Source organism: Orcinus orca, chromosome 1, assembly GCF_937001465.1.
Source record: "Orcinus orca chromosome 1, mOrcOrc1.1, whole genome shotgun sequence".
Taxonomy (NCBI): domain Eukaryota; kingdom Metazoa; phylum Chordata; class Mammalia; order Artiodactyla; family Delphinidae; genus Orcinus; species Orcinus orca.
Window position 1 is genome coordinate 45,216,322 of NC_064559.1, and position 24,271 is coordinate 45,240,592.

The 24,271-nt window shown below is 35.9% G+C and overlaps 2 protein-coding genes across 7 annotated transcripts in view; one reads left to right on the forward strand and one right to left on the reverse strand.

The window, feature by feature from the left end:
- ODR4 (odr-4 GPCR localization factor homolog) overlaps positions 1-14,709 on the reverse strand; it is a 40,448-nt gene extending 25,739 nt beyond the window's left edge. Inside the window, exons 1-7 of one of the 4 annotated variants that reach the window (XR_004486204.2) lie at positions 14,474-14,709; positions 11,587-11,707; positions 9,257-9,391; positions 5,567-5,662; positions 2,869-2,999; positions 1,801-1,837; positions 756-896 (exon numbers count right to left, since the gene is read on the reverse strand). Coding sequence is in view for 3 of the 4 variants with exons in the window: in XM_033437999.2 (XP_033293890.1) it covers positions 756-896; positions 1,801-1,837; positions 2,869-2,999; positions 5,567-5,662; positions 9,257-9,391; positions 11,587-11,685 (639 nt within the window). In the remaining variant the exon portion in view is untranslated. The remainder of the gene's footprint in view (positions 1-755; positions 897-1,800; positions 1,838-2,868; positions 3,000-5,566; positions 5,663-9,256; positions 9,392-11,586; positions 11,708-14,473) is intronic. The other 3 variants (XM_033437999.2, XM_033438000.2, XM_033438001.2) reach the window with 3 other exon arrangements.
- A 14-nt stretch (positions 14,710-14,723) lies between these two features.
- Positions 14,724-24,271, forward strand: part of TPR (translocated promoter region, nuclear basket protein) — a 65,416-nt gene continuing 55,868 nt past the window's right edge. For 2 of the 3 annotated variants that reach the window (XM_033437991.2, XM_033437990.2), the window contains exons 1-6: positions 15,261-15,566; positions 17,085-17,189; positions 19,090-19,163; positions 21,062-21,158; positions 22,269-22,372; positions 22,712-22,876. In XM_033437991.2, coding sequence (XP_033293882.1) covers positions 15,416-15,566; positions 17,085-17,189; positions 19,090-19,163; positions 21,062-21,158; positions 22,269-22,372; positions 22,712-22,876 — 696 coding nt within the window. In that variant the 5' untranslated portion in view covers positions 15,261-15,415. Of the gene's footprint in view, positions 14,893-15,257; positions 15,567-17,084; positions 17,190-19,089; positions 19,164-21,061; positions 21,159-22,268; positions 22,373-22,711; positions 22,877-24,271 lie in introns of those variants that run through there. The other variant, XM_033437992.2, reaches the window with a different exon arrangement.

Consider the following 24,271-nt stretch of genomic DNA (forward strand, 5'->3'; position numbering starts at 1 on the left):
TTCCTGTTATCTTAAAAAAAGTGAGAAAAGAGAAAGAGCCTCAAACAAATATATAAAGCAGTATTAAAGAGGAAAAAATAAGCAAGTTCCATTTACCTCTTTCAATAGGAAAAAATAAGAGAAATAAGTTATGAACAAAAGAATGGTACAGAAATACAAAAAAGAACTGGAAGATGGAAAACAAAACTAAAGATGAAGATAGTTCCCTGTGCTATACAGTAGGACCTTGTTGTTTATCCATTCTATATATAACAGTATGCATCTGCTAATCCCAAACTGTCAATCTATATTCAATAACTTGTGATAACCCATAATCAAAAAGAATATGAAAAAGAATATATGAATCACTTTGCTGTACAGGAGAAATTAACACAACATTGTAAATCAACTATATTTCAATGAAATAAATTTTTAAAAAAACTAAAGATGAAGAGAAAGCAAAAAGACCAAACAGTACATCTTCCTACATAATTATATTTTACAATGTACATAATTACATTTTACAATGTACATAATTACATGTTAATTAACAAGTATTTATGGAGCACTTATTATGCTAAATACATTAGTATGATAACAATGTCCCACCTCTAATTTTTTAATCTGGGTAGAGTAACAAATTAGTTACCCATAACAATATTATTATAATTAGAATGCAGTTTTTGAGGATTATAAAATGAATGGCATAGACAACCAGAATAAAGGCAGATCATCTATTCAGCAATCACTAAAGAAAATTCATTTTACCCTGATACCTTTGTATTTTTCTCCAGAGTATAGCTGACAGAAGTAGTAGACAGTGGGACATGAATATTAATATATACTGTACACTCTAAAGAAAGCCATGAAGCTGATAGTCCATTTTGATACTTCCAATCTGCTGGTTTTGCAGAACTCTTTAGCAAAGGGGGAAAAACATAAAATATGTGATTTACGTAAAACACACGGAGCAATAAAACATCATAAAATGTACAACCCAGTAACTTATACAAGCTGTTATCTAATATATTTGGCCAAATTCCTTCATCAAAGGGTAATAGGTTAGAACTAAATAAAAATAAAGCATGCATTAAAAGTTCAGTATTCTTCAGCACATCCCAGGCAATCTTGGCAACTCCCTCGCCCAGTGAAAGGCTTGCTTAAAATCCTGACAAGTCCTCTGGTCCTGTAGGTCCCATATGTAGCTTCAACAGTGTCAATTCTGAAGCTTCTGATGGAGAGTAAATAATCACTGAGCAAATACTAGGTGCCAGACATTTTCCTTTCTGTTCTATCCTTGCTAACAGAATACTGCATTACTTTTTCACACTGCTTCTTTTTTTTTTTTTGGCCACACTGCATGGCCTGTGGGATCTTAGTTCCCTGACCAGGGATCAAACCCGTGCCCCCCTGCAGTAGAAGCATAGAGTCTTAACCACTGGACCACCAGGGAAGTCCCTCACATTGCTTTTTAGACACCTTGGCAAAATGTTAGTCTGGATCCTGCTGAGTACAGACAGCCTGTTTACTGGGCACTGTGGCTCCCACAAGCCTAGACACTTTTAGTGCTAGCCTCTCAAATATAATACCAGACACATAAACAAGGTAGGGAGAGCTTAACAAAAATATTTTAACAATAAAAAAAAAACACAAATTGTCCTTGTCTGTAGTGAAATTAATCATATTTCAAAAAAAAAACTACAGGTGGTTGTGGACATTAATAGGAAGAGATAGCACTGAAAATTATTAAAACTAAAAATTGAATTTTATTTAAAAATAGTTTGCAACACAGAAAAATCTTTAAAGAGCAGTTTTTCTTACCTTTGGATTATGGATATCATAAGTTCGACAAAATGTTCTTTATTAATTAAGGATAGAAATAACCAAAAAAATAAGAAAGCAATTCTTGATGATCAAAAGAAAATAAACCATCAAAAAATAAAAATAAAGTATATGCATCCAAGAGTTTTTACAAAATCATACCACTTCATGGCATGACACTTAAAGATATGTATACACATATATATGTATGTATATGTTTGTGTAAATACATATACTTACATATATACAAATTCCTCTGACTATAATACTTGTGGTACTTTAAACTATTTCCTACTGCTTATAAATCCTGCTAATCACAATGAATAGAATGATAGCTCTTACAAAACTGTCCTCAAATACAGACCCTTTTTAACAAATAGGAGTGCTGTTCTGAATGAAGTCAAGCCTGGGAATGTTTATTGGGTCAAAGGGTCTGTACATGAAACTTTCTAGTTAAATACCAAAGGAGTTAACAGCCCGCCTTCTACAGGGATGATCACTTTTTGAATTTTGTCTTTTTGCAGGTCCTAATTTATTGGGCCCTTGCATTGCTTCACTCCCTTGGTGAGGCTGCCTCATGCTTGGGAGGTACTTGCCCTGGTAATATGTAGAGGAAAGAAGCTAAGAAGGCCCTATAATTGGCTTTTAGTGTCACTTGATCTTGGCCAAAGATATAAAAATTGCCAGCTCAGTGCACCTGTGCTTTGCATTGAACATTTTATCTATAGGAACTGGAGGTAAGCAAAATAAAAGCATTACTTTGCCTAAGCTGTACCTTTCTGTAGGGGCCCTAGTGTATTTTAATGTACAGGGGTGGAGAGCCGGTAAAGAGTTCAGAATACCCAGTCCTTGCCACCTCTCTCAAACTCTTTACAACCCTGATACATGATTAACAACCATTATTACCATTATTATTGGCAGTCCGAATTATGTGTTATTTACAGAAAAACGTACAAACTAAGCCTATTTTTTAAATGATGACTTAAATAAGTGTTTGGGGAAAAAACCTGCAGGAACATTATTTTGGTATCATATACTTTAGAACATAAACACCTAAATAAAAGATACTTTTTTGTAGAAGAGCAAAAGTGAAGTGTCACTCGTTCTGAGACTTCCTCGTCTGTGAAATTCCACAGTCTCTTTTTATTCATAGATTTTTCCACAGCAAATACTAGCTGAAAGAGAGGAAAACACATCAACTGAACGCAAAATAAAATAAGAAAGAGAGTGCAGAAAAAGACAATTATAATATCCTTAAGCACTCATCTAGCTTTAAAATTCCATGATGCTATCATTAAATTTCCTTTTTCTCAAAAGAAAGAGTGAAACTGATTATTAACCATTTAGATTCCATTTTTAGGGATATATAAAAATTAGGTGTTAAAAAAATATAATTCACTGTCATTAATGATCAACTGAACATGATTTTGGGCAACTAACATTTAAGTGAAGTACAGAATAAAGACTTTAATTAGAATGAGAAGTGACAAGTGATTTTTAACCTATAAAAATGGAGCGTGTCACCCATTTGGCATTTCTTATTTAAATGTCACAAAAGATGTAAGGTAATAATACATAAGGGCACATAAAATATAGTAATAACATAAATTCTAAGTGAAAAAAATCAGAAATAGTGACAAAAATCTATGCCACATGTAAGAATTATAAAAATGCATACTTGATATGGGGAGAGGGTTCATAAATTTGGCTCTAAGCTTTCTAAAAATAATGTGCACAGAGAAACCCAATCAGTTCCCTAATTCGCACAGTCTATAAGCTAAACAATTGATCAGAAGAGGCATAACTTTCTTTTTTTTTTTTTACATCTTTATTGGAGTATAATTGCTTTACAATGGTGTGTTAGTTTCTGCTTTATAACAAAGTGAATCAGTTATACATATACATATGTCCCCATATCTCTTCCCTCTTGCATCTCCCTCCCTCCCACCCTCCCTATCCCACCCCTCTAGGTGGTCACAAAGCACCGAGCTGATCTCCCTGTGCTATGCAGCTGCTTCCCACTAGCTATCGGTTTTACGTTTGGTAGTGTATATATGTCCATGCCACTCTCTCGCTTTGTCCCAGCTTACCCTTCCCCCTCCTCATATCCTCAAGTCCATTCTCTAGTAGGTCTGTGTCTTTATTCCTGTCTTACCCATAGGTTCTTCATGACATCTTTTTTTCTTAAATTCCAATATATATGTGTTAGCATATGGTATTTGTCTTTCTCTTTCTGACTAACTTCACTCTGTATGACAGACTCTAGGTCCATCCACCTCATTACAAATAGCTCAATTTGGTTTCTTTCTATGGCTGAGTAATATTCCATTGTATATATGTGCCACATCTTCTTTATCCATTCATCCTATGATGGACACTTAGACCCAGCAATCCCACTACTGGGCATATACCCTGAGAAAACCATAATTCAAAAAGAGTCATGTACCAAAATGTTCATTGCAGCTCTATTTACAATAGCCCGGAGATGGAGGCGTAACTTTCTTAATAATGATATCAAAAGAAATTTCTTCAAAGACAATATTATGTAATATAACAAAGTTCTTAGCAATGACCTTATGGGAGACAGTGACGAGTTTTATAAGGTTACTTCATATATTGTCCCTCAATGCAGGTCCACGGAAACAAAGTTAGATAATTAAAATGCTACAATTTCTGAAATAGGGCATTTCTAAAATCTTACATGCTTCTTAGAAACAAAAGAGATACAAAAAGCAAGAGGAAGGAGGATCTACTGTATCTCTCTAGCACTGAGCCCACATTCAACCCAACCACAAGAGGATGTACAGCCAATGCTATTAAATACACATGGATATAGATTACATTTCAAAATGCCAAATAGGATGAATGATTGTAAAAGAGGTACATTTATTTAAAACGGTAAAAATGGCAGAAGGTTGAATAACTTGCCAGGGGAGGGATTATCACCATTTTCTTCCTTTACCCCCATAAGTACAAATATCAAAGGTTTGAAGGTGGGATATTTGATGGGAGAGAATGTTACAAAACTGGAAGAATCTGTAGCACCTGGATTCTTAGCTGTACACTTTTTACTAGAAAAAGGTTTGGAAGGATTCTGTGGGGTTTTGCACTTCTCAAGATAATGAGGTCTCCTTCTCTCTTGGGGTGGAAAATAACTTTTGAAGGCTTATTTGGATCTTGAGTACTAAAAGAGATGAAAACTGGCTGCACAGAGTTTGCTTTAGGTCTGGGCTTAAGGGGAAACAGCTTGTGGACCCTCACATTTACTTGTAAACCATGTTACCCAAATGATTGACATAGGAATTAAACAAAAAGCAGGGGATTCATAATAGATACTCAGTCCAGAAATAAAGAATAAGTATCTGACTGTTGTTATTTTATGTCTTACTTTCAGGATCCTGAGAGAATTGAAGAGATGAAGAATTGCAAGACCTATTAATTTCACATTACAGCAATCACCTGGAACTAAATGGAAGGTCTAGCAGAATACTGCTACGGCACAAGAAAAATTGTTAAACCATTATAACTTGTTTCACAATAGTAAAAAGTTATCTTTAAAATAACGACTATTTTAAAAATATGTAGCATTTGTTGAAAATATAAATACTGACATGTATTACACTCAAGATACCAAGCAATTGGGTGGAAAAAGCTGTTTCAACATAATCCCAGCATAGAGAATTAATCTAAATATGACTAGGATCACTGTATACAAGTATAATCAATTAAGATATAACTTTAAGAATTTTTGATATTTCAGACTTACTCTATGTAGGGTATTTTGAAATTCATTTCCCATTTCTAAAGTTGTAATAATAAATACTCCAAGAACTAAAAGTCCCCCTGGTAGCATTCTGGATACCTGTAAACAGAAATATAGTATTAGCTAACAAAAGCATTTGACATTATATGCAATCTTTTGTGTTTGAGAAGTTAAATATTAAATCAGCAAATGCCTACCTAGTACCAACTATATGCAAAGCATTGAGGTAGGGGCTTTGAAAAAAATGGTTAAAATATTGAGAAATAGGGACTTCCCCGGTGGCACAGTGGTTAAGAATCTGCCTGCCAATTCAGGGGACATGGGTTCGAGCCCTGGTCTGGGAAGATCCCACATGCCATGGGGCTACTAAGCCTGTGCACCACTACTACTGAGCCTGCGCTCTAGAGCCTACAAGCCACAACTACTGAGCCCACGTGCCACAACTACTGAAGCCCACGCGCCTAGAGCCTGTGCTCCACAACAAGAGAAGCCACCGCAATGAGAAGCCTGCACACCACAACGAAGTGTAGCCCCCGCTCACCGCAACTAGAGAAAGCCCGCACGCAGCAACAAAGACCCAACGCAGCCAAAATGGATGAAAACCAAGATGAATGGGGTGTTATTATGCACACAATCTTCCTAGAGTGTCCTTAACTTTTTACCTTAAAACTACTTTATAAATAAAACCATTTAATAATGACACTCTTTAGCTACATCAATAAATAAACTCCTTTCTCCTAAGATTGAAAACTAAAATATCTCCTAAATTTTTCAAGGGCTTCCACTATCAGCTAAATAAAATACAAATTTTTATCTTAGACTGGTATTGCAGACTCTCTAAAATCTGGCTGATCTGATATTCAGAGCCTCATTTGATACTACTTCCCATGAAATATTCAAGCATCAATCACAAACTTCTCACTGTTCTCCACATATATGGTTAGGCTTTCTAACTCTATACCTTTACTCAGGTTGCTCACTCAGCCTGAAAAGACTTTCTCTTACACGTCTACATGTCTGAACTCTACTGAATACCTCGAACTCAGCTTGAGGAAGCTGCCTTCCCTGATCCTTTGATCTCCAAATTCCTGCAGGACCTCAGTGTAGTTTTCCCATGGAGCTTATCACATGAACCTGTACTATGGTTATGTCTGAACCTTACTAGTTGATCTGTGAGCTCCTTAATGGAAGAAGTTAATTCTCAACTACCTTTGTATCCCTATAATATTCAGCAGAGTCTGGGATTTGAGCAGAGGGGGTCCAACTTGAAACTCCATTGTTTCCTGTTGTTTAGCTTTACCTCAATTTTTAAAACCTTCTTATTGATATTGGGCATTTATATTATTTCCAATTTTTCTGTACCTTAAAATAATATTGGTTAAAAATCCTAGCAAGTTTCTGTGTTCACAGGATTATTTACTTATAATAAATCTCCTGAGGTGGATAACTAGGTTAAAGGGTCATACATATTTTTAAGGATTTTGACACATCCTACCAGTTTGTCCTGCATAATATCTGTTATTTTCCTTCCACATCATTGTGGCTAGTTCTTAGTGCCACATGTATTCCTTTCTACCATCTATACTCTTAGTGCTCTGGTTACCTTTTATGTACTTAATGTATGAGCAAACTGATCACAAAGTTAAGTCTTCAGAAAATTAGATACCATAGTCTAACCCCTAATATATTTGCATTATGTCTGCTGGTGGTTTCCTCCGATTTCATAAATTCTGTTTACTACAGTGACACAAGCTTGACATACATAAATAAGGAATAAAGTTTTCATACTTAGCATGGGGAACTTGCACATCTTTTGAAAATCATCAACAAATAAAATTAACCATTTCTTGCTAGAGGTAAAAAGATTATCTATTTTACTACATAAATTTTATGTTTGTGTGTATAGATGTATATAGACTAGACATAGATATAGATACAGGTATGTAATTTTACAGAAGGCCAAAAGCAAAATTAGAGTAGAAAGTTATTTACAAACCATTGGAAATATGTTTAAAATATTTAATATTTCATTAGAAGATGGTATTAAATATTTATTGCATTTTTCAAAAATATAACTACATACTACCCCCCACCACAAATGCAGATAAACATGTGTGTGTGTTTGAAGATTTAAAGATAATTGGAGAAGGAAATAATTTTATTTTTACCTTACTTTAACATACTTTATTGGATGATATAATCCATTCAATAACTACTTTTAAGTGAATTTACTCATCATTCTCTCTGACTCACCCCAAATCTGTTTCCTCTTCATGTAATGGCAACGCCATCTTCCTAGACCCAGGCTAAAAAAAAAATCTCAATAATCTTTAGCAACTCTCTCACAATCTCTTTTTACTGCCAATCTACTTGGTCACTGAATCATCTTAATACTAGCTCTTTCTCTGAAATGTTTTGGCAATGAAGTTTTAGCCCACTGCTTTAGTTTGCTTATTTATCCATTCACTTATCCAACATTTTGGAGTTCTCACATAAACCATGGGAACACTATGCCTGGCACTAAGGATACGGCCATAAACAAAAAAGACGTGACCCCATCCTCAGGAAGCTTGGAGTCTAGTCACTAGCTCATGTCACCTTTTTTTGAACTATTACTGTAACTATATTTTCTGCTCACTCTCTCTCTCCAATCCCTCTACTCTCCATTTACACTGTACCAGGGCACTGCAATTACTTTCTCAATTATTGGCAGGATTATTTCTCAATCCTTCTCAATATAGGGAGCTCTGAAAGTCTACCATAGAGCTACTGGCTCCAAAAGAACTCCTTCCTTCCTAGAATGACACTTCAAAACCATCCATAAACTGGCCCCATACAGCCTTATGTCTAAAAGCATTCTTTTATATACACCATGCTTCAATTACACCCAATTTCGTGCTATTCTAACATACCTTTAAATTTCATGCCGTTGGGTCATTTATCCACTGTCCTTTTTGCATTCAATGTGCTCGCTGACTTCTACTAGCAAAGTCCTATTCATCTTTCAAGTTCAGAGCCTTCTGTGAAGCTGTTTGAATCCAACCTTTGACAGATATTTAATCATTCCCCACTCTATATTCCTATAGTACTGTCCTACTTTTATTCACTTCTCTTACAATTTGTTTTGGTAATAATGTCTTTCACTTTGCTTAAAATATAAATTCTAAGGACATTAAAGAAAAATTTAACCATCATTTTATTTCCTCAGTACCTGGTTTAAGTCTTTAAAACAATTCTGACCAGCAACAATGTTACCAATAACTAGTATTATTTTAAAATAAGGAAAAATTGGAAATAAGGTAAATGACCAATAACAGGATATAGGTTAAAAAACACAACAGATAAAAGTTAACAATGGAAAAGGATAGTGTACAAGATCAAAGGCTTTCAAGTCACACCACCTGGGTTCAAATCCCAGTTTCACTACCTATTACACTAATCTTGGGTGGATTACTTAACTTCAAGTAAGAAAATGCTTTTTTAAAAACTAGATGCAAGTAATCAATAAATAAAAAATATAATCATGGAGGAAACAGAGCAGAAAATACTTCTATTTTTGACATACTACCCAAGTTTTGAAAACTTAAGAATGAGTACTCTGAAATCCTAGTCTAGTAACCTGAGGATAAGGTACTTTTATTTTGTTAGTCAATAAACACAAACTTAACTATATAAAGAAACAAACGTGATGACCTGGTTGGCATGTTCTGTGGCCCATTCTTCATCCAAGTTATCCAACTTAGCTTTGGAATGTTTGGAGCTCTCATCTTTTTCCTCTTTGGGTGGCGTTCTAGTGGCAAGAATCACGTAATCCTTTTGTGAAGAACACTTAAAAACAAATTAGAAAAGCTTATTAGGGTGATAACTGACTGAGGAATGCGAAGCCCTTATGACGTGCAAAAACTGAGCAATATTTATAGCAGCTTAAATTGTTAATACCTGTATTATACCAGAATCTACAGAGAAAACGATTTTCATGGATAGCTTTACAACATTTTCCTCACATGTTATTTATCTTTTAATATATTTAATACCAGCTCCTTATTTGTTTGGGCAACCTGAATGTGAATCATGCAGTGGTCCTTAAAAATGGCTTACTGGAACAGATTAGACAGTTCAACAAATATAAAAACCCAATAAAATAAAGCAACAAATGACCTTGTGCATCTTACTTTCATAAAAACAATGATAGTGGGGAACTTGTTCATGTGTGTCCACAGAAAAACAAAGGTGAAGTGATATTAGATTTATGTTCCTCAGTTTTAATAGCAATTAAATGCTAACCAGAAGTGGGAAACCTAAAGATAAATTTAGGGAAAATTTAATAGCTCAGTCTCATTACAGTGAAAATTTCCTATAAAGAAAGAGTAAAAATACAAGTTAGCATGATGTTATCCTCACACATGACCTGAAATTCTAATCACTAGTGTCATCCTGGAACGGAAAATAAAGGAAGAGAAATTATTTCAATAAAAGTTATTTCCAGAAAGTTACATTGAAGTGCACAAAAGGAAAAGGTAGGTGCTGATTAAGAAAGCTCTTTCTTTTCATAAAATCTATGATTTTGAAAAGAAAAAGAAACTGACCCTCGGAGTAGGAGAGAGGCAAGCCTGAAAGCTTGAGGGGAAGGCAAGAAAAGTGATGAATCCTGGAATAAAGAGAAAGAAGAAGCATGTAGAATACTGAAAGGAATGAAAAGGCAGCATGAAGAGAGATTGGAATTCTCCCTAAATTGTGGGAGACTTATACGTAAGATGGTAGTTTTGCTGAGCTCTAGAAACAGCCTATGTGCTGTAAGGCAAGTTTGGAAGAGGGTATTTCTCCCTGACCTTTCACCTTTACTGATCACTTCTGTTCCTAGCAAAAAGAACCCCATACTAGATGTTAAGTAACCTGAATCTAAAAGAAGTTCAGATCGTTGCCAGGAGAGGTCGTCTGGCTGTCTAACGAGAAGCCTCAGAGGGTGGTATTACCTGGGTGAACAGTGCAGGGTCTGCCCTCTGTCTTACAAGTTAAGAAATCGGATTTGTGAAAACTCTGAGAATGTACCTGTCTCTCAGGGCTACACTAACATTACCTAAGATCATTCAGAATGATGCTAAAACTAGAATACCATGAAGGGATGTGAACATGTAAGTCCTCTGCATGGTGCATTCTTTATAAGTAAGCAACATAGGGCATCAAATTATAAGAGAAAGTAGCTTGGGAATGTGGATAGAATCAGAACAAGTTAATTATCCAATTTGAAGGTTCTAAGGCATCATGTTAAAATATCCAGAAAGAAATCTGCCCCCAATAGGGTTTTATTTGCTATTAGGCCTCAAAATTAATCTTTGGACCAGAGTACACTCTCCCCTAGTGTTTAGATGTATGTAGCCAGTTTGTTTGTGTGACTCTCCTTTTTTCATTTCTGTGTGCTGCTGACAAGTCCTCCCTGATGATTAACACATTCTTCCTTCAATTATAATAAATCAGTGGGTGCTTATGCTTTTTAAAGTAACTGTCCAAATATCTGTTCCATTTGGTTTGATTTTTGAGCCTTAACTCTAAAAGGGAAATAAAATTTGTGTAACGTCCAAATTTCTCTCAGTCCCTTTCCCTCAATCTCCACTGAATCAATATTAAAAAAAAATTCAATAAATGGGTACGATAATATACAATAAAATATACGACCTATATTTGCTACAAGTCTGAAATAAGACAAACTAGAAATAAAATTGTAAAAAGCTACCTTTGTAAAGAATGGGACAACCTGGAATTAAAGGGGTGCAAAAATCACTTTGGAAAGACAATAAAACGTGAATAATCTGGTCAGTAAAATTTTAATTTTGCAGTGTCTACCTTATAAGTTACTTTTACATTGTCAAAAGGGAATGTGTTCTGACTTGGGCAAACCTGGGCTACATTATTCTTCTTCATTCCATCCCTCCATCCCCTAACTTGAATTTATTGTTAAATAGCATATTTTAACTTTAAATAAACAAATTTGCTTTATCAGTAAATACATAGGAAAAGATACATACCTGTCCTATTAAAAGACCAGAGACAAAAGCTTTTCCTTGGAGACTGATGTTTGAAAGATACTGGCCGACAGTCTCTTCTACAATGTAGGTTCTTCCCATTATTAAGAACTAATTCAACCTCCTAAATTACAAGAAAAAATATAGAGCATTTTTAGGCAAAAAATACAATTTGCAATGTTTTCCTCATGGGGGTAGTATAAAGAGAGAAGTTGTACTACCCTGATACTACCCCATACCTTACAGTGATTGCTTATTCAATAGGATATTCTTTCTTGCAAAGTTTGAATGTAGCTTCAGAATTCTCAACAGAGTGTTGCAGGAAATGACTACCAATCAACCAGAGTTGACATGAGCGATAAAACCTACTCCCATACCTCAGATAATGAAGAGAACACTAAACTACTAGTAGCCAACACACCTGATTTCTTATTTAGGTCTATTACTCCTTAGTTGTATCATCTTTGGTAATTAACTGCTGAGCCTCACTGTGTTCATTTCTAAAACAGAAAAGATGATAATTTCTGAGTTGCTCAATGGGAGGTAAACGGAATCAAATTCATGTATTCAGTAAGCACACTATAAAGAACTACTATGTTCAAGAAATTGTGCCAAGTGGGATGGCACGAAGATGAATAATACCTGGCCTCTGCCCTTGAGTAACTCAGAGTACAACTGGAATGATGGAAGTAGACAAACAGCAATACAATAATAACAAACATTTGTAGAGCTTCCATTTTGTGTAAGGCATTGTTCTAAGTACTTAACATATGGTAACATTTAATATTCAGAAAAACCCCCATGAGGTAGGGGACATATATACACGCTTGTTTTATAGATTTAGAAACTGAAACGACAAAAGGTAACATAACTTGCCCAAGCGATAAAGCTGGTAAGTGGCAAAGGTAGGATTTCACTTCAGGCAGTCTGGCTCTAAAACCCATTTCTTAAATAGTATTCTTAAATACTGTGCTCATACTAAGGAGTCATACCCAGTCTCTCAATTAAACTTTCATTAAGGGGGACTCCTGTTCTACCCTCTCGCGAGTTTGGGGATGAAAATCAGCATATTCCTCTGACTGGCTCATACTCCTTTGATTTGAGTTTCTGTAGCTTAAAATCAAAGATGCTGAATAAAAGAGGTAGGAAATAATAAATGATGATCTCAAGGAGTTCACATTCAGTGTGGGAGAAACAAATGTAAAGACATGATTCCAAAAAGCTATAAAATAGCCACAGAGAGACTGAAGATACACAGTTGCAGCATTCTGAATAGCGGTAATAGTCACTTAGGTCCTGCAAAAAATCTCAATCTCATTCAGGACAACAAAATCCAGGCAACTCTAGATGTGCTGGGGTGGCTTATCTGACATCAGTAAAATAAACTGCCAGTCACAATGACTTGCATTACTCTAAAACTAAAGCCCAGAGAATCGCTTCCAGTTTGAAATGGCCTATTACATGGTCTTTTTTCAAAGTTCCTGTTCGGTTTTGTCTCAAAATGCATTAAATGTCTTCTTAGCTCTCAGGTTTGCACTTTTTTTTTTTTGGTGAAGTCTAGGACTCCCTGTCTAAATCATTAATGCCTCTATAAAGTTAAGGGCTTTCCACTTTTACCACCTTAAGGTATGCATTTCTGTGTATTAAACTTTCTTCTACTTCGTCATGCTATTCTACTCTTTTTCCTTCTGCCCTAAATAATTCTTAATTCTTACAAGAAATAGCAGTTAACAATGACTCCAAGGTTATGATATGTAACTTTCTAATCTTACTTTTTCCAAGGTGTCATCTACTAGTCATGTTAACGTGTAAGAAACTGAATGCAACAGAAAGATGAAAATCTTTGGGTTATGAAATCTGGTTGACTGTCGGATATTTTTTTTCTTTAGTGCTCCTTCAAAACTTTGAAATGTAGCTAACCATACTTTATAAAGGACGCTAATAAAAATGTAGATCTTCTCTTATACAGTTCAAATTTTCCTGAAATGCTGTGTATCAGCAGAAGCTTTGCAAGTTGTCCAAACGCTGACTTGAGACCACTCAACTTCCCTGGACTCTGTTTTCCTAGTCTACAAAATAAAGAATTTGGATCATAGCAGGTCAGAAAATCTAATTTTAGGATTCTCTAAGTCCAAGTACAGAACATCTGCATTTTCCAAATGGTAGATCAATAATGATAATATTGTGGGCCTAGGACATAACACAGTACTGCACATACCAGCAACCTTAATTAAAGTGCTTATATAAAATATTTTGGGGGAAAGAAACAACCTTAAGCTCCTTACTGCTATTCTCAAAGGTTTGCTACTGTGGGAACTGTAGGGAGGATGACATTAGTAATGCTTTATTTTCAATAAAGAATTTAACAAATTCTTTTAGAAGAGTAATCAAACATGAAATAATCTACGGATTCTGCTTAGCAGTCACAGAACTACAATTTGGAAACAAGTAGTTCTGTTACGGTGGCAGGGTAAGAAGTGGTTTTTAAGAACGAACGTGTTCAACAACTTCTGTTCCAAAAGTTTTTCAATTTTAACAATATAAACACAAGGCAACATTTTCTGTAACGTTACCTTAAAACATACAAATAAAAGCTACACTCAAACTCCTCTTGGCTTTTTAAAATCCTCTTCCTGGAAAATAAACCGAGCTCCTTAAATTCCTATTAAATCACTGTTACCAACTCCGCCACCAAAAAACCAAAAAATCTAAGTAAGTCTCATAACTGGACTTGAGTGTGTCGCACAGGAGTGACCGTCCATATATTTCCTATACTCTATCCCTTTCTGTCCTTGAAAAGGCAGTTCTCTGTGCCCGAGTGCACACACATCTCACACACACACACACACACACACACACACACACGGATTCCACCCTCAGGCTGACTCACCTGTACTCAGACTGTGCACGCGTGGCAGACAAATCTGTCGAACTGTCAGACCACCTAAGAAAGGTGTTTGGAGCGCAAGTACCAGCCTCCAGGGACCAGATTCCACAACGGTCCCAATTCCACAGTCAATGAATTCATCAGAAAGCGACGAACTTCCCGCACCTCACTTCCTACTCCACACCCGGGGGTCTCTGGAGTCAGGTGGCTCAGATTGATGACGCACGCTGGCCCCCTCCTTTCACCGCAGCGCCTCAGCCAAACCGACTGCGGTCGCCACCCCGCCCCCTTCCGGGCGCCATTAAGAGCGTGGCGGTAGCCCGGCGTCTGCCGTCCGGCCCTGCTGGGACCGATGCCCTCTAGCGGCCCAGTGTCTAAAAGCCGCCAAAGAGGACGACCCATGGCATCCCGGAGCTGTGACAGTAAGGTCGCCCTCCTCTTCAGGGAGGAACGTAGGTTAACGGGTACTATGTGGCGCCACCTCGCGGATAAGTGGTCGCGCGGCAGGCAAGGAGAGCCGGGGGGCGGGGAGAAAGGAGGAAGCGGACTTGGTGGTGCGGAATTGGGCTCACGGAAGGGATTGGGGAAAACTACGTTTCCCTGAAGCCTACGCGGCTAGAAGCGGGTTGAAAAGAGGGCCGGAAAGCGGAGTGCACGACAGGGGTCAGAGACTGCCTCTGAACTCGGATTCCCAGGGTGCACAGCTTCCGGTGATCGCGCGCGCACTGCGGACGCGGGCGCTGCGGCGCGTCTGGTGCAGTAGTTAACGCGGGACTCGATTTCCCAGGGTCCCGCCGCTTGAGTCTCCGTCGGGCGGGCGCGCGCGAGACGCCGAGCGAGGTGGCGGAGGCGGCAGCCCAGGCTTCTGGGTCCTCTTCGTCTTCGTCTTTCTTCTCCGTTTCTGCTCAGTCGGCCGCTGCCGCCACGGTCCCCGGCCCGATCGACATGGCGGCGGTGTTGCAGCAAGTCCTGGAGCGCACGGAACTGAACAAGCTGCCCAAGTCGGTCCAGAACAAACTTGAGAAGTTCCTTGCTGACCAGCAGTCCGAGATCGATGGTCTCAAGGGGCGGCACGAGAAATTTAAGGTGGAGAGCGGTAAGTGCGACGCTCTTCGCGCCCTTGTTTCTGGGCGCGACCCCAGCGATGGCTGGTCTCCTCCCCTTGCAAGCTCGCACCATCCACGGCTTCACTGCTAGCTAGCATCGCTTCTCTGGCTCCGTGGGCACCATAGGCCTTCTCGTAACTGCTTCCCTCACAGTTTGATACGAAGGAGCCTGTTTGTTTGTTTTTAAAATGTGAATCCACATTGAGTTCCTGTTTTCTTTGTAATTAGGGTGGTCTCATTTAGGGACGCCTAACGTCTGGCAAACAGAAATTGTGAAGGTTTGGGTCTGTTTACACCGGACTAGGGGTCTGCGACTCCTAATTCTTCTAAGCCTAGAGTACCCTGTCTGTATGTTGCACGTTAAATGATAGTAATTTCTGCTCTGTTTTCTAGTCATCTGCCTTCAAAGGCCTATGTCTTTAATGATAACTTCCTGCACTTGTTCTGAGTCTGTCTCGCTCTGGTCCGTTTTGTGTTCACAAGAACGAGTGGATGCATAAGGCAGCGCTGGAAACACAGTGCACGTGCAGTAAATGTTTAATATATACGACTTCTTTCTAAAAGTTGGACTTTGATAGAAAATCTATTAAGACCTTATAAATACCTGTAGTAGACTCTCAAATAAGAAAGTTCCTCACAATGGTGACTTGAATATCATTGAAGAAATATTAAGAGCATAGTAATTACCATTAGTAAAATACAAACCATCTGTTGTGTGTCCTGGTTTACCAGGTTGTGTGTCTTGGTTTTTTTTGGGGGGGTGGGCGGGCGGTGCGGGATTGGTAACGGTTTTTGCTAAGTGGATTGAAAGTTCTGAAGAAGTTTTCATTTTAAAAAAATAAATAAAATTACCAAAGAGAATTGATGTTGAAAATTAATTCTCTGAATCCCAACACTGAATATAGTGCACTGCATTCTATGTGTTAATTTACAGAATAAATATTGAGCGTCTTCTATGTGCTTCTAATGTGTTGAACAGTACACTATCAGTCGCTTCCCTTGGAAAGTTAACATGTTTATTTTTACATAAATTTAGTAATTTTATATGTTCAGGCATTATTTTGGCTATTTTAAGACAAACCTTTTTAAAGCAAAGCAGTTTTTAACCTAAATAATTTTTTCTCCATTTAATAAATATATTTTTTTGGTCTGCTTTATGCCAAGAAGTCTACTGATGTGTGGGGAAAATACTATGATAAGTGAGACATGTTGCCTGCCTTGAAGAATTTCATAATCTTGTGGAATAGGCAGAAAAATAATTTGTTAAAACCCTCTCAGGCCTTATTTTCTTTTGTCATTTTACATATGTCAGTTGGAAATGTTGGATTAAAGTCCTTTTCTGTACTCGATCTATTTATCTTTACTCAAATTCTCTCTTATTTGGAGTGTGGGTCCCAATACTATGTCTTAAATTTTAAAATCAAGGTTATCAAAAATAAGTAGCAGTGTCGACAGTGTGTACATGTATGTTTGATTTTTTTTTTTTTTTTTCCTCTGATCATCTGTAGAACAACAGTACTTTGAGATAGAGAAGAGGCTGTCCCACAGTCAGGAGAGACTTGTGAATGAAACCCGAGAGTGCCAAAGCTTGCGGCTTGAGCTGGAGAAGCTCAGTAAGTATTTAATTATATCTTTCTAATATTAGAGTATTGAGGTCTTCAGATCCTCCTTTGTATGCTTTGGAAACATTTATTTACTGTATATGAAAATACTGATTGTCCCTGTTTTCATTTCTGGTAATATCATGTTTTTTTCTTTCAGTGTGATTTTTTTTCATTCAGTGGTAAAGACTTTGAAAGAGTCCAGGGCTTAATGGTCAGGAGGCATGGGTTCTAATTCTGACTGCTATTAAAAACTCTTATGTCATATGTAAATCATAACAGTGTTTGATTATTGTTTATAAAATGGCTAGAGCCACTTGTCTATCTACTTAAACAGCTGTACAGGTCAAATGAGGTATATATGAAAGCATTTTGAAAAGGCTGAAGCATTATCCAACTGAAAAAGTAAAGAGAGTGACTTAATTATTTTTATGTTGTTGAAAAATTAAAGCCTATTAGTTCCATTATTATATTCATGTTTTAACTCTTGTTATGATATTTATAACTACTTATGAACCTCAGGATGTAATTTCCTCTTTAAGGCCTAATTCCATTGAAAGATGAACAGCTGTTTTTCTTCTTAATTAATTTTCTTACATCATTAAGTCCTAGAAAGTACACAAGATCTTAAAGGTCCTGACATTTCTTGGGAGGATGATGTGTTTTTTGTGCCTTGTTTACAGAGAAAAAAGCGAATGTCAGGAAGATCTTTATAGAGTAGGGGCATAATATTTGTTATTAGGTATAGCTGGATTTTAATTTCATTGGGAATGCAAGAAGCTAATAATTAAGAGAATGGCTGAAACATTAGTCTTCTTTCTTAACCAAGTCCATGCCCATCAACTGTATGTTTGAGTCAAAACCCTTTTCAACTAATTTTGGCACATCTCATTTTTAAAACATGTGATGTATACATATGATGGTATGTATATATGTGTAATGAGGGTATGAATACTTGAGTAGCTACATCTGATTTATTACCTGTACACAGTTTTGTCTTGGCATAAAAAAAAAGGTTTGTAGAGCAATAGTGCTAAAAAATTTCAAGAAAATGACTGTGATCCCAGCTTCTTTTATGAGATCCGGAAAAGGGAGAGGGAGGAGAAGATGGGGATAAACCTAGATAGACATGCCTTCCTGGGGTGTACAGTTTATATTTTTATATTTTTTTAGTTTGGAAGCAGTAAATAACATTAAAATGACAGAAAATGTGGACAAATTTAGCAGGTTTTTTGTTTTTCTTTTAATAAACGAATTGTTTAACTTGGAAGTAATAATAATGTATTTGTTCATTAAATTACCAGCACATAACATAGACGTGTTTCAGTGGAAGAAGGTTTCAGAAAGTATACTCTTCCTAATTATTGGAATATGTTTAGAAGAGAAACTTTAGGGGAGATAGCTCATTATGAGTAGAGATTGTGGGACTGAAAATTCAGTATCAAGCATAGCTCTTTTTAGCGTGGTAAACCAGCTGAATTAGTTATCCATTATTGTGATTTACTCTGTATACATTTCATGTAGTTTAAATGTTATTTATTCTCTTGATTTTGCCTTTTTTCACTTAATTTTTGAATTTGCAAATACAATTAATTCACTTTTTTATGATTGATTTAGAAGATGTCATTGAAAAATAAGGAAATTGGTAATTGCAAATACTTTTTCCTAAAAATGTTGGCTAAAATGATCACAAATATGATTTTGAAGACAGGATAGCATATTTAAAACTTTGTACTAGAAATACAGTAAATTTGGGTTGTACTTACGAATTTGGAATGCAGTGTTGTGCAGCTCTACCTTTCTGAAACTTAGTTTCTTAATTTCAAAACGTGTATGGGTGGCCATTGAATACAAACTGTCATCGCAAATTTTAAGCTTATGTACGTGTGTTCATAAAATTCCTTTTATCCAGACAGTCAACTGAAGGTGCTAACTGAGAAAAACAAAGAACTTGAAGTGGCTCAGGATCGCAATATTGCCATTCAGGTAAAAGTTATTCCTGTGAATAAAGCTAATTGTAAACCTGATACTTGAGGAAGTTTTCTATTCTGATTGTGCTTATTGGTTATTTAGTCAGTGGGAAGATGAAATATGTTCAGTTAGGAGAAGCTACTAACAAAAATGTATATACATAAATTCCTTAATAGGATTTTATGTTTTAATGATTGATTGTATATTCCTTTTACTTGTTAGAATATGTAAGTTCTTGATATAAAAAAACACTTGCTTTTAGCTGTGTAGCTCTTAAGTCATGATTTAAAAAAAATTTTTTTGCATTATAAGTGCCATAAATCTGTAAGTAGGGTAGATATTCATAGATCCATCTGGCTGTCTATCCACCCACTTACCTACCTATCTTCCTTCCATTCTTTTAGAAATTATGTATTTAATGCTTACTATTGCCTAGGCATTATTTCAAGTATTGTGATACAGTTGGGGATATGTGTGAATCCACATTGGTAATCATTTCCTTAGAGTAGTGATTAAGAATAACAGATTGAATATGATTACAAGGATTGCGGGCCAGTTTGTTTAATAAAGTGGTCATACCCAATGATTCTTTGATCAGATAGACCTTTAGACTCTTGCCATTGCTTTTTAAAAATTTGCGTTTGATTTGAGGTTAAAAGATATTTGATATATGGAAGACACTTATAGTGGGAAAGAGTGATAGACTTGATCCAATAGAAATTTTAAATTTTCTACATAAAAAGAATCAAATAAAGACGCAGACCTCCTAGAGAACGGACTTGAGGTTATGGGGAGGGGGAAGGGTGAGCTGTGACAGGGCGAGAGAGAGTCATGGACATATACACACTAACAAACGTAGTAAGGTAGATAGCTAGTGGGAAGCAGCCGCATGGCACAGGGATATTGGCTCGGTGCTTTGTGACAGCCTGGAGGGGTGGGATAGGGAGGGTGGGAGGGAGGGAGACGTGGGAGGGAAAAGATATGGGAACATATGTATATGTATAACTGATTCACTTTGTTGTAGAGCAGAAACTAACACACCATTGTAAAGCAATTATACCCCAATAAAGATGTTAAAAAAAAAAAAAGAATTAAAAAGCAAATAAATCATAGAAAGTATTTTCTCAATAAAAATATGACTATATATATCCTTAATACATGACTACTTTCAAATTATAAGAAAAATTATTCAAAGGGGGAAATGGGCAAAGGTTTTTAAAACCAGACAGGAAGCTGTACAAATAGCCAATAGCAATATGAAATATTATTCTACTTCACTTGTAATCAGAAAAATGCAGATAATGCAACAATGTAATTATTTTTCACCTCCCCATGTTAACACTGATTTTTTTGTTTCTCCTTTTTTTTTTTTTTTAAAAGCATAATCTTCACTTCTGGCATAAGTGGCTTCAGATTGGCAATTATGACTTCAAGAAAAGCCTATAAATTGCCGTTGTCTTGCTGCAAAGCAATTTGACAAAATATATTAAGAGTTTTAAATAATTCTGTTTCTGGGGATCTTTCTTGAGAAATAATTTGAGCCAAGGTGCAGTGATATTCATTAAAGTTTTATTTTATAACAGCAAAAATTAGAAGTAAATTAAGTTTCTTAAAAAGGCTTGTTGAAGTAATTATATAATTATATGACACTTTCAAGTGATTAAAAAGTGACATGGGAAATTTTTTTGTGAGTCTAGGAAGAATAATTTTTAAAAACCCAAAATATGAACAGAAGTGTTGAGATTATGGGTAGTTTTTAAACATTTTTATGTATAAGCCATAAGTAAGAAAACCAACCATTTTTAAACCACTGCTAATGTTAACTAAGGTGCCAATTCCATGTTCATTTCTATATATTTGATCAACTTGATTTTCTTATTTAAATGTTTTATGCTAACTCCTTTATATGACAGAGCCAGTTTACAAGGACAAAGGAAGAATTAGAAGCTGAGAAAAGAGACTTAATTAGAACCAATGAGAGACTATCTCAAGAACTTGAATATTTAACAGGTATGAAAAAGGACCTTAGTCTCTAACTTCACTCTTTTCTTTCTCTTCTAACAGTGCTAAGATTTAATCCCCAGTCCATTTCTATTAGCTGGTGTTTGTCATAGCTCAGAATAGAGTTCAGAGTAATATCCTGTTGTTTCTCCTACTCATTTATCTCTAGATCATTCTGAGCCCTTAAAGAGGTGTCTATAGACAAGTACACAAATGAAAAACATCTGAAGGAATTTGGACCAAGGTTTATGAACTACAGTATTATTTATAGTATCAAATTGGAAACTGTTCAGATGTTCAGTTGTAGAGGCTGAACTCCTTTTGATACAGACGCACTTGCTGGTATAAGCTGTCCACAAGCATTCAATATAAGAACCTAAAAGGAGAGCCCGTATTTAAAAGCACAGGCTGAAAGAATTAGGAAGCAAGAATATAAGATATTTAGACATAGAATATAATATGTAATACAGTTGATGTATTCAAGTGAATGTGACTCTTAAGCAGTTTAGTGGTATCCAGTTCCCGTTGGTTCCTTTTTATAAGATTTTTCAGAATTTTTATTTCTACTGAAGGAAGAATTTTCAAATACTTATGTTACTGTACAATAATAGTCAATTAGTAACTATTCTCAGAAAAATTAATTCAAAGTATTTGTTGATGATTTTGATCAGCTAGTGGGTAAGTAAAATTAAATTTTTTCATAAAAACCTTCATGTAAGGAATACAAAAATAATTAAGTATGTATATTCCTGCTGTTTTGAATGTAAGGTTTTAATATGTATCATTGCTTTTTAACTTAAGAAATGGCTAATTTGTGAAATTTTAATAGACTTTTGGTTAATATGAGGGAATTAATGTTAATATTGTATATTTAGCTTTAGATACTGCATTTAAAATAAGATAACCAGTATAATTTACATGCTTGGTTGGATGCATGAATTTGACTTCATCATCTATTTGTTAAAATTAAATTTGTGATTAAGTATGGCAGAAACAAGTTAAAATAGAAGAGTTGAGAACTACTTATGTAAATGTTTGTATTCCTAGAGATGCATTTTTGATGTTTGGTTCCTCTGACCATTCATTAGTCATTTTCACATTCTCTTCTGACCTTTCTAGAGGATGTTAAACGTCTAAGTGAAAAACTTAAAGAAAGCAATGCAACAAAGGGTGAGCTTCAGTTAAAATTCGATGAACTTCAAGCTTCTGATGTTTCTGTTAAGGTGAGAAACAAACAATTTCTAATGCATAGAATACAACTTTTGATTAAAACTCACCTAAATTAAATTTTAAATATAAGCAAGTTATCTATAAATGAATTAAAAGCTATATTTTTTTAATATCAAGGAATTAAGTTTTAAGACAATTTTAATTGAACTGTTTTGCTTATATGATGTTTGTTTCATATTGTTCTTACCTGATTCTCTTTTCTGTTAAGAGTCCATGCAAATACTTATTTCTGTTGTAAAAGTTCTGCTTGTGTACCTTAGCTATACACAAAATCTTTTGAATAACCATATACTATATTTAACTGTAAACCTTTTTTTCTTGGATTTCCTTAGTATCGAGAAAAACGCTTGGAGCAAGAAAAGGAGTTGTTACATAATCAGAATACTTGGCTGAATACAGAGTTGAAGACCAAAACTGATGAACTTCTGGCTCTCGGAAGAGATAAAGGAAATGAAATTCTTGAGCTTAAATGTAATCTTGAAAACAAAAAAGAGGAGGTAATTTAGTAAAATTGTATCTTTATGTTAGTTACAGTTTACATTTGTGTGCCAGCTTATACAAATTTATTCAGTGGAGTACCAACTTAAATATATTGTAAGATTAGGGGTCAATGTTAAGGACATAACTCATAAACATTTGGCCTAGGAAATTAACCAGTTACATTTTTTTTTATCAGATTATAATTGATTTACAATGCTGTGTTAGTTTCTACTGTACAATGAAGTGAATCAGCTATATGTATACATATTTCCTCTTGGACCTCCCTCCCATCCCCCATCCCACCCATCTAGATTATCACAGAGCACCGAGCTGAGTTCCCTGAGCTATAGAGCAGGTTGCCACTAGCTCTCTTTTTCACACATGGTAGTGTATTTATGTCAAACCTAATCTCCCAGTTCATCCACCCTCTGCTTCCCCCACTGTGTCCACATATCCATTCTCTACATTCCTGCCCTGGATATAGGTTCATCGGTACTATTTTTCTAGATTCTACATGTATGCGTTAATATACAATATTTGTTTTCTCTTTCTGACTTGCATTTAAATAAAGAACTTACATATCCTTGGATGAATTTTCATACTATCTACTGTCTTATGGTGTGTCCTTCCTAAGACACATGTTTAAGAAGTGGTGGTGAGTTTCTCTGAGCTAAAACTAAACATGTTTTTCTGTGAGCTATTTTTCATTTTCTTAAACATTCATATTTTATGTAAAATGCTTTTTTGGGTGTGGGGGATTATTTTGCTTTTACTTGGCAGCTAAACTTTATTTATTTATTTTTAACATCTTTATTGGAGTATAATTGCTTTATAATTGTGTGTTAGTTTCTTCTGTATAACAGAGTGTATCAGCTATACGTATACACATATCCCCATATCTCCTCCCTCTTGCGTCTCCCTCCCACCCTCCCTATCCCACCCGTCTAGGTGGTCACAAAACACCAAGCTGATCTCCCTGTGTTACGCGCCTGCTTCCCACTAGCTATCTATTTTACATTTGGTAGTGTATATATATCCATGCCACTCTCTCACTTTCTCCCAGCTTACCCTCCCCCTCCCCGTGTCCTCAAGTCCATTTTCTACATCTGCGTCTTTATTCCTGTCCTGCGCTTAGGTTCTTCAGAACCATATTTTCTTTTTTTTTTTAGATTCCATATATATGTTTTAGCATACGGTATTTGTTTTTTTCTTTCTCACTTGCTTCACCCTGTATGACTGACTCTAGGTCCATCCACCTTACTAGAAATAACTCAATTTCATTTCTTTATATGGCTGAGTAATATTCCATTGTATATATGTGCCACATCTTCTTTATCCATTCATCTGTCGATGGACACTTAGGTTGCTTCCATGTCCTGGCTACTGTAAATAGAGCTGCAATCAACATTGTA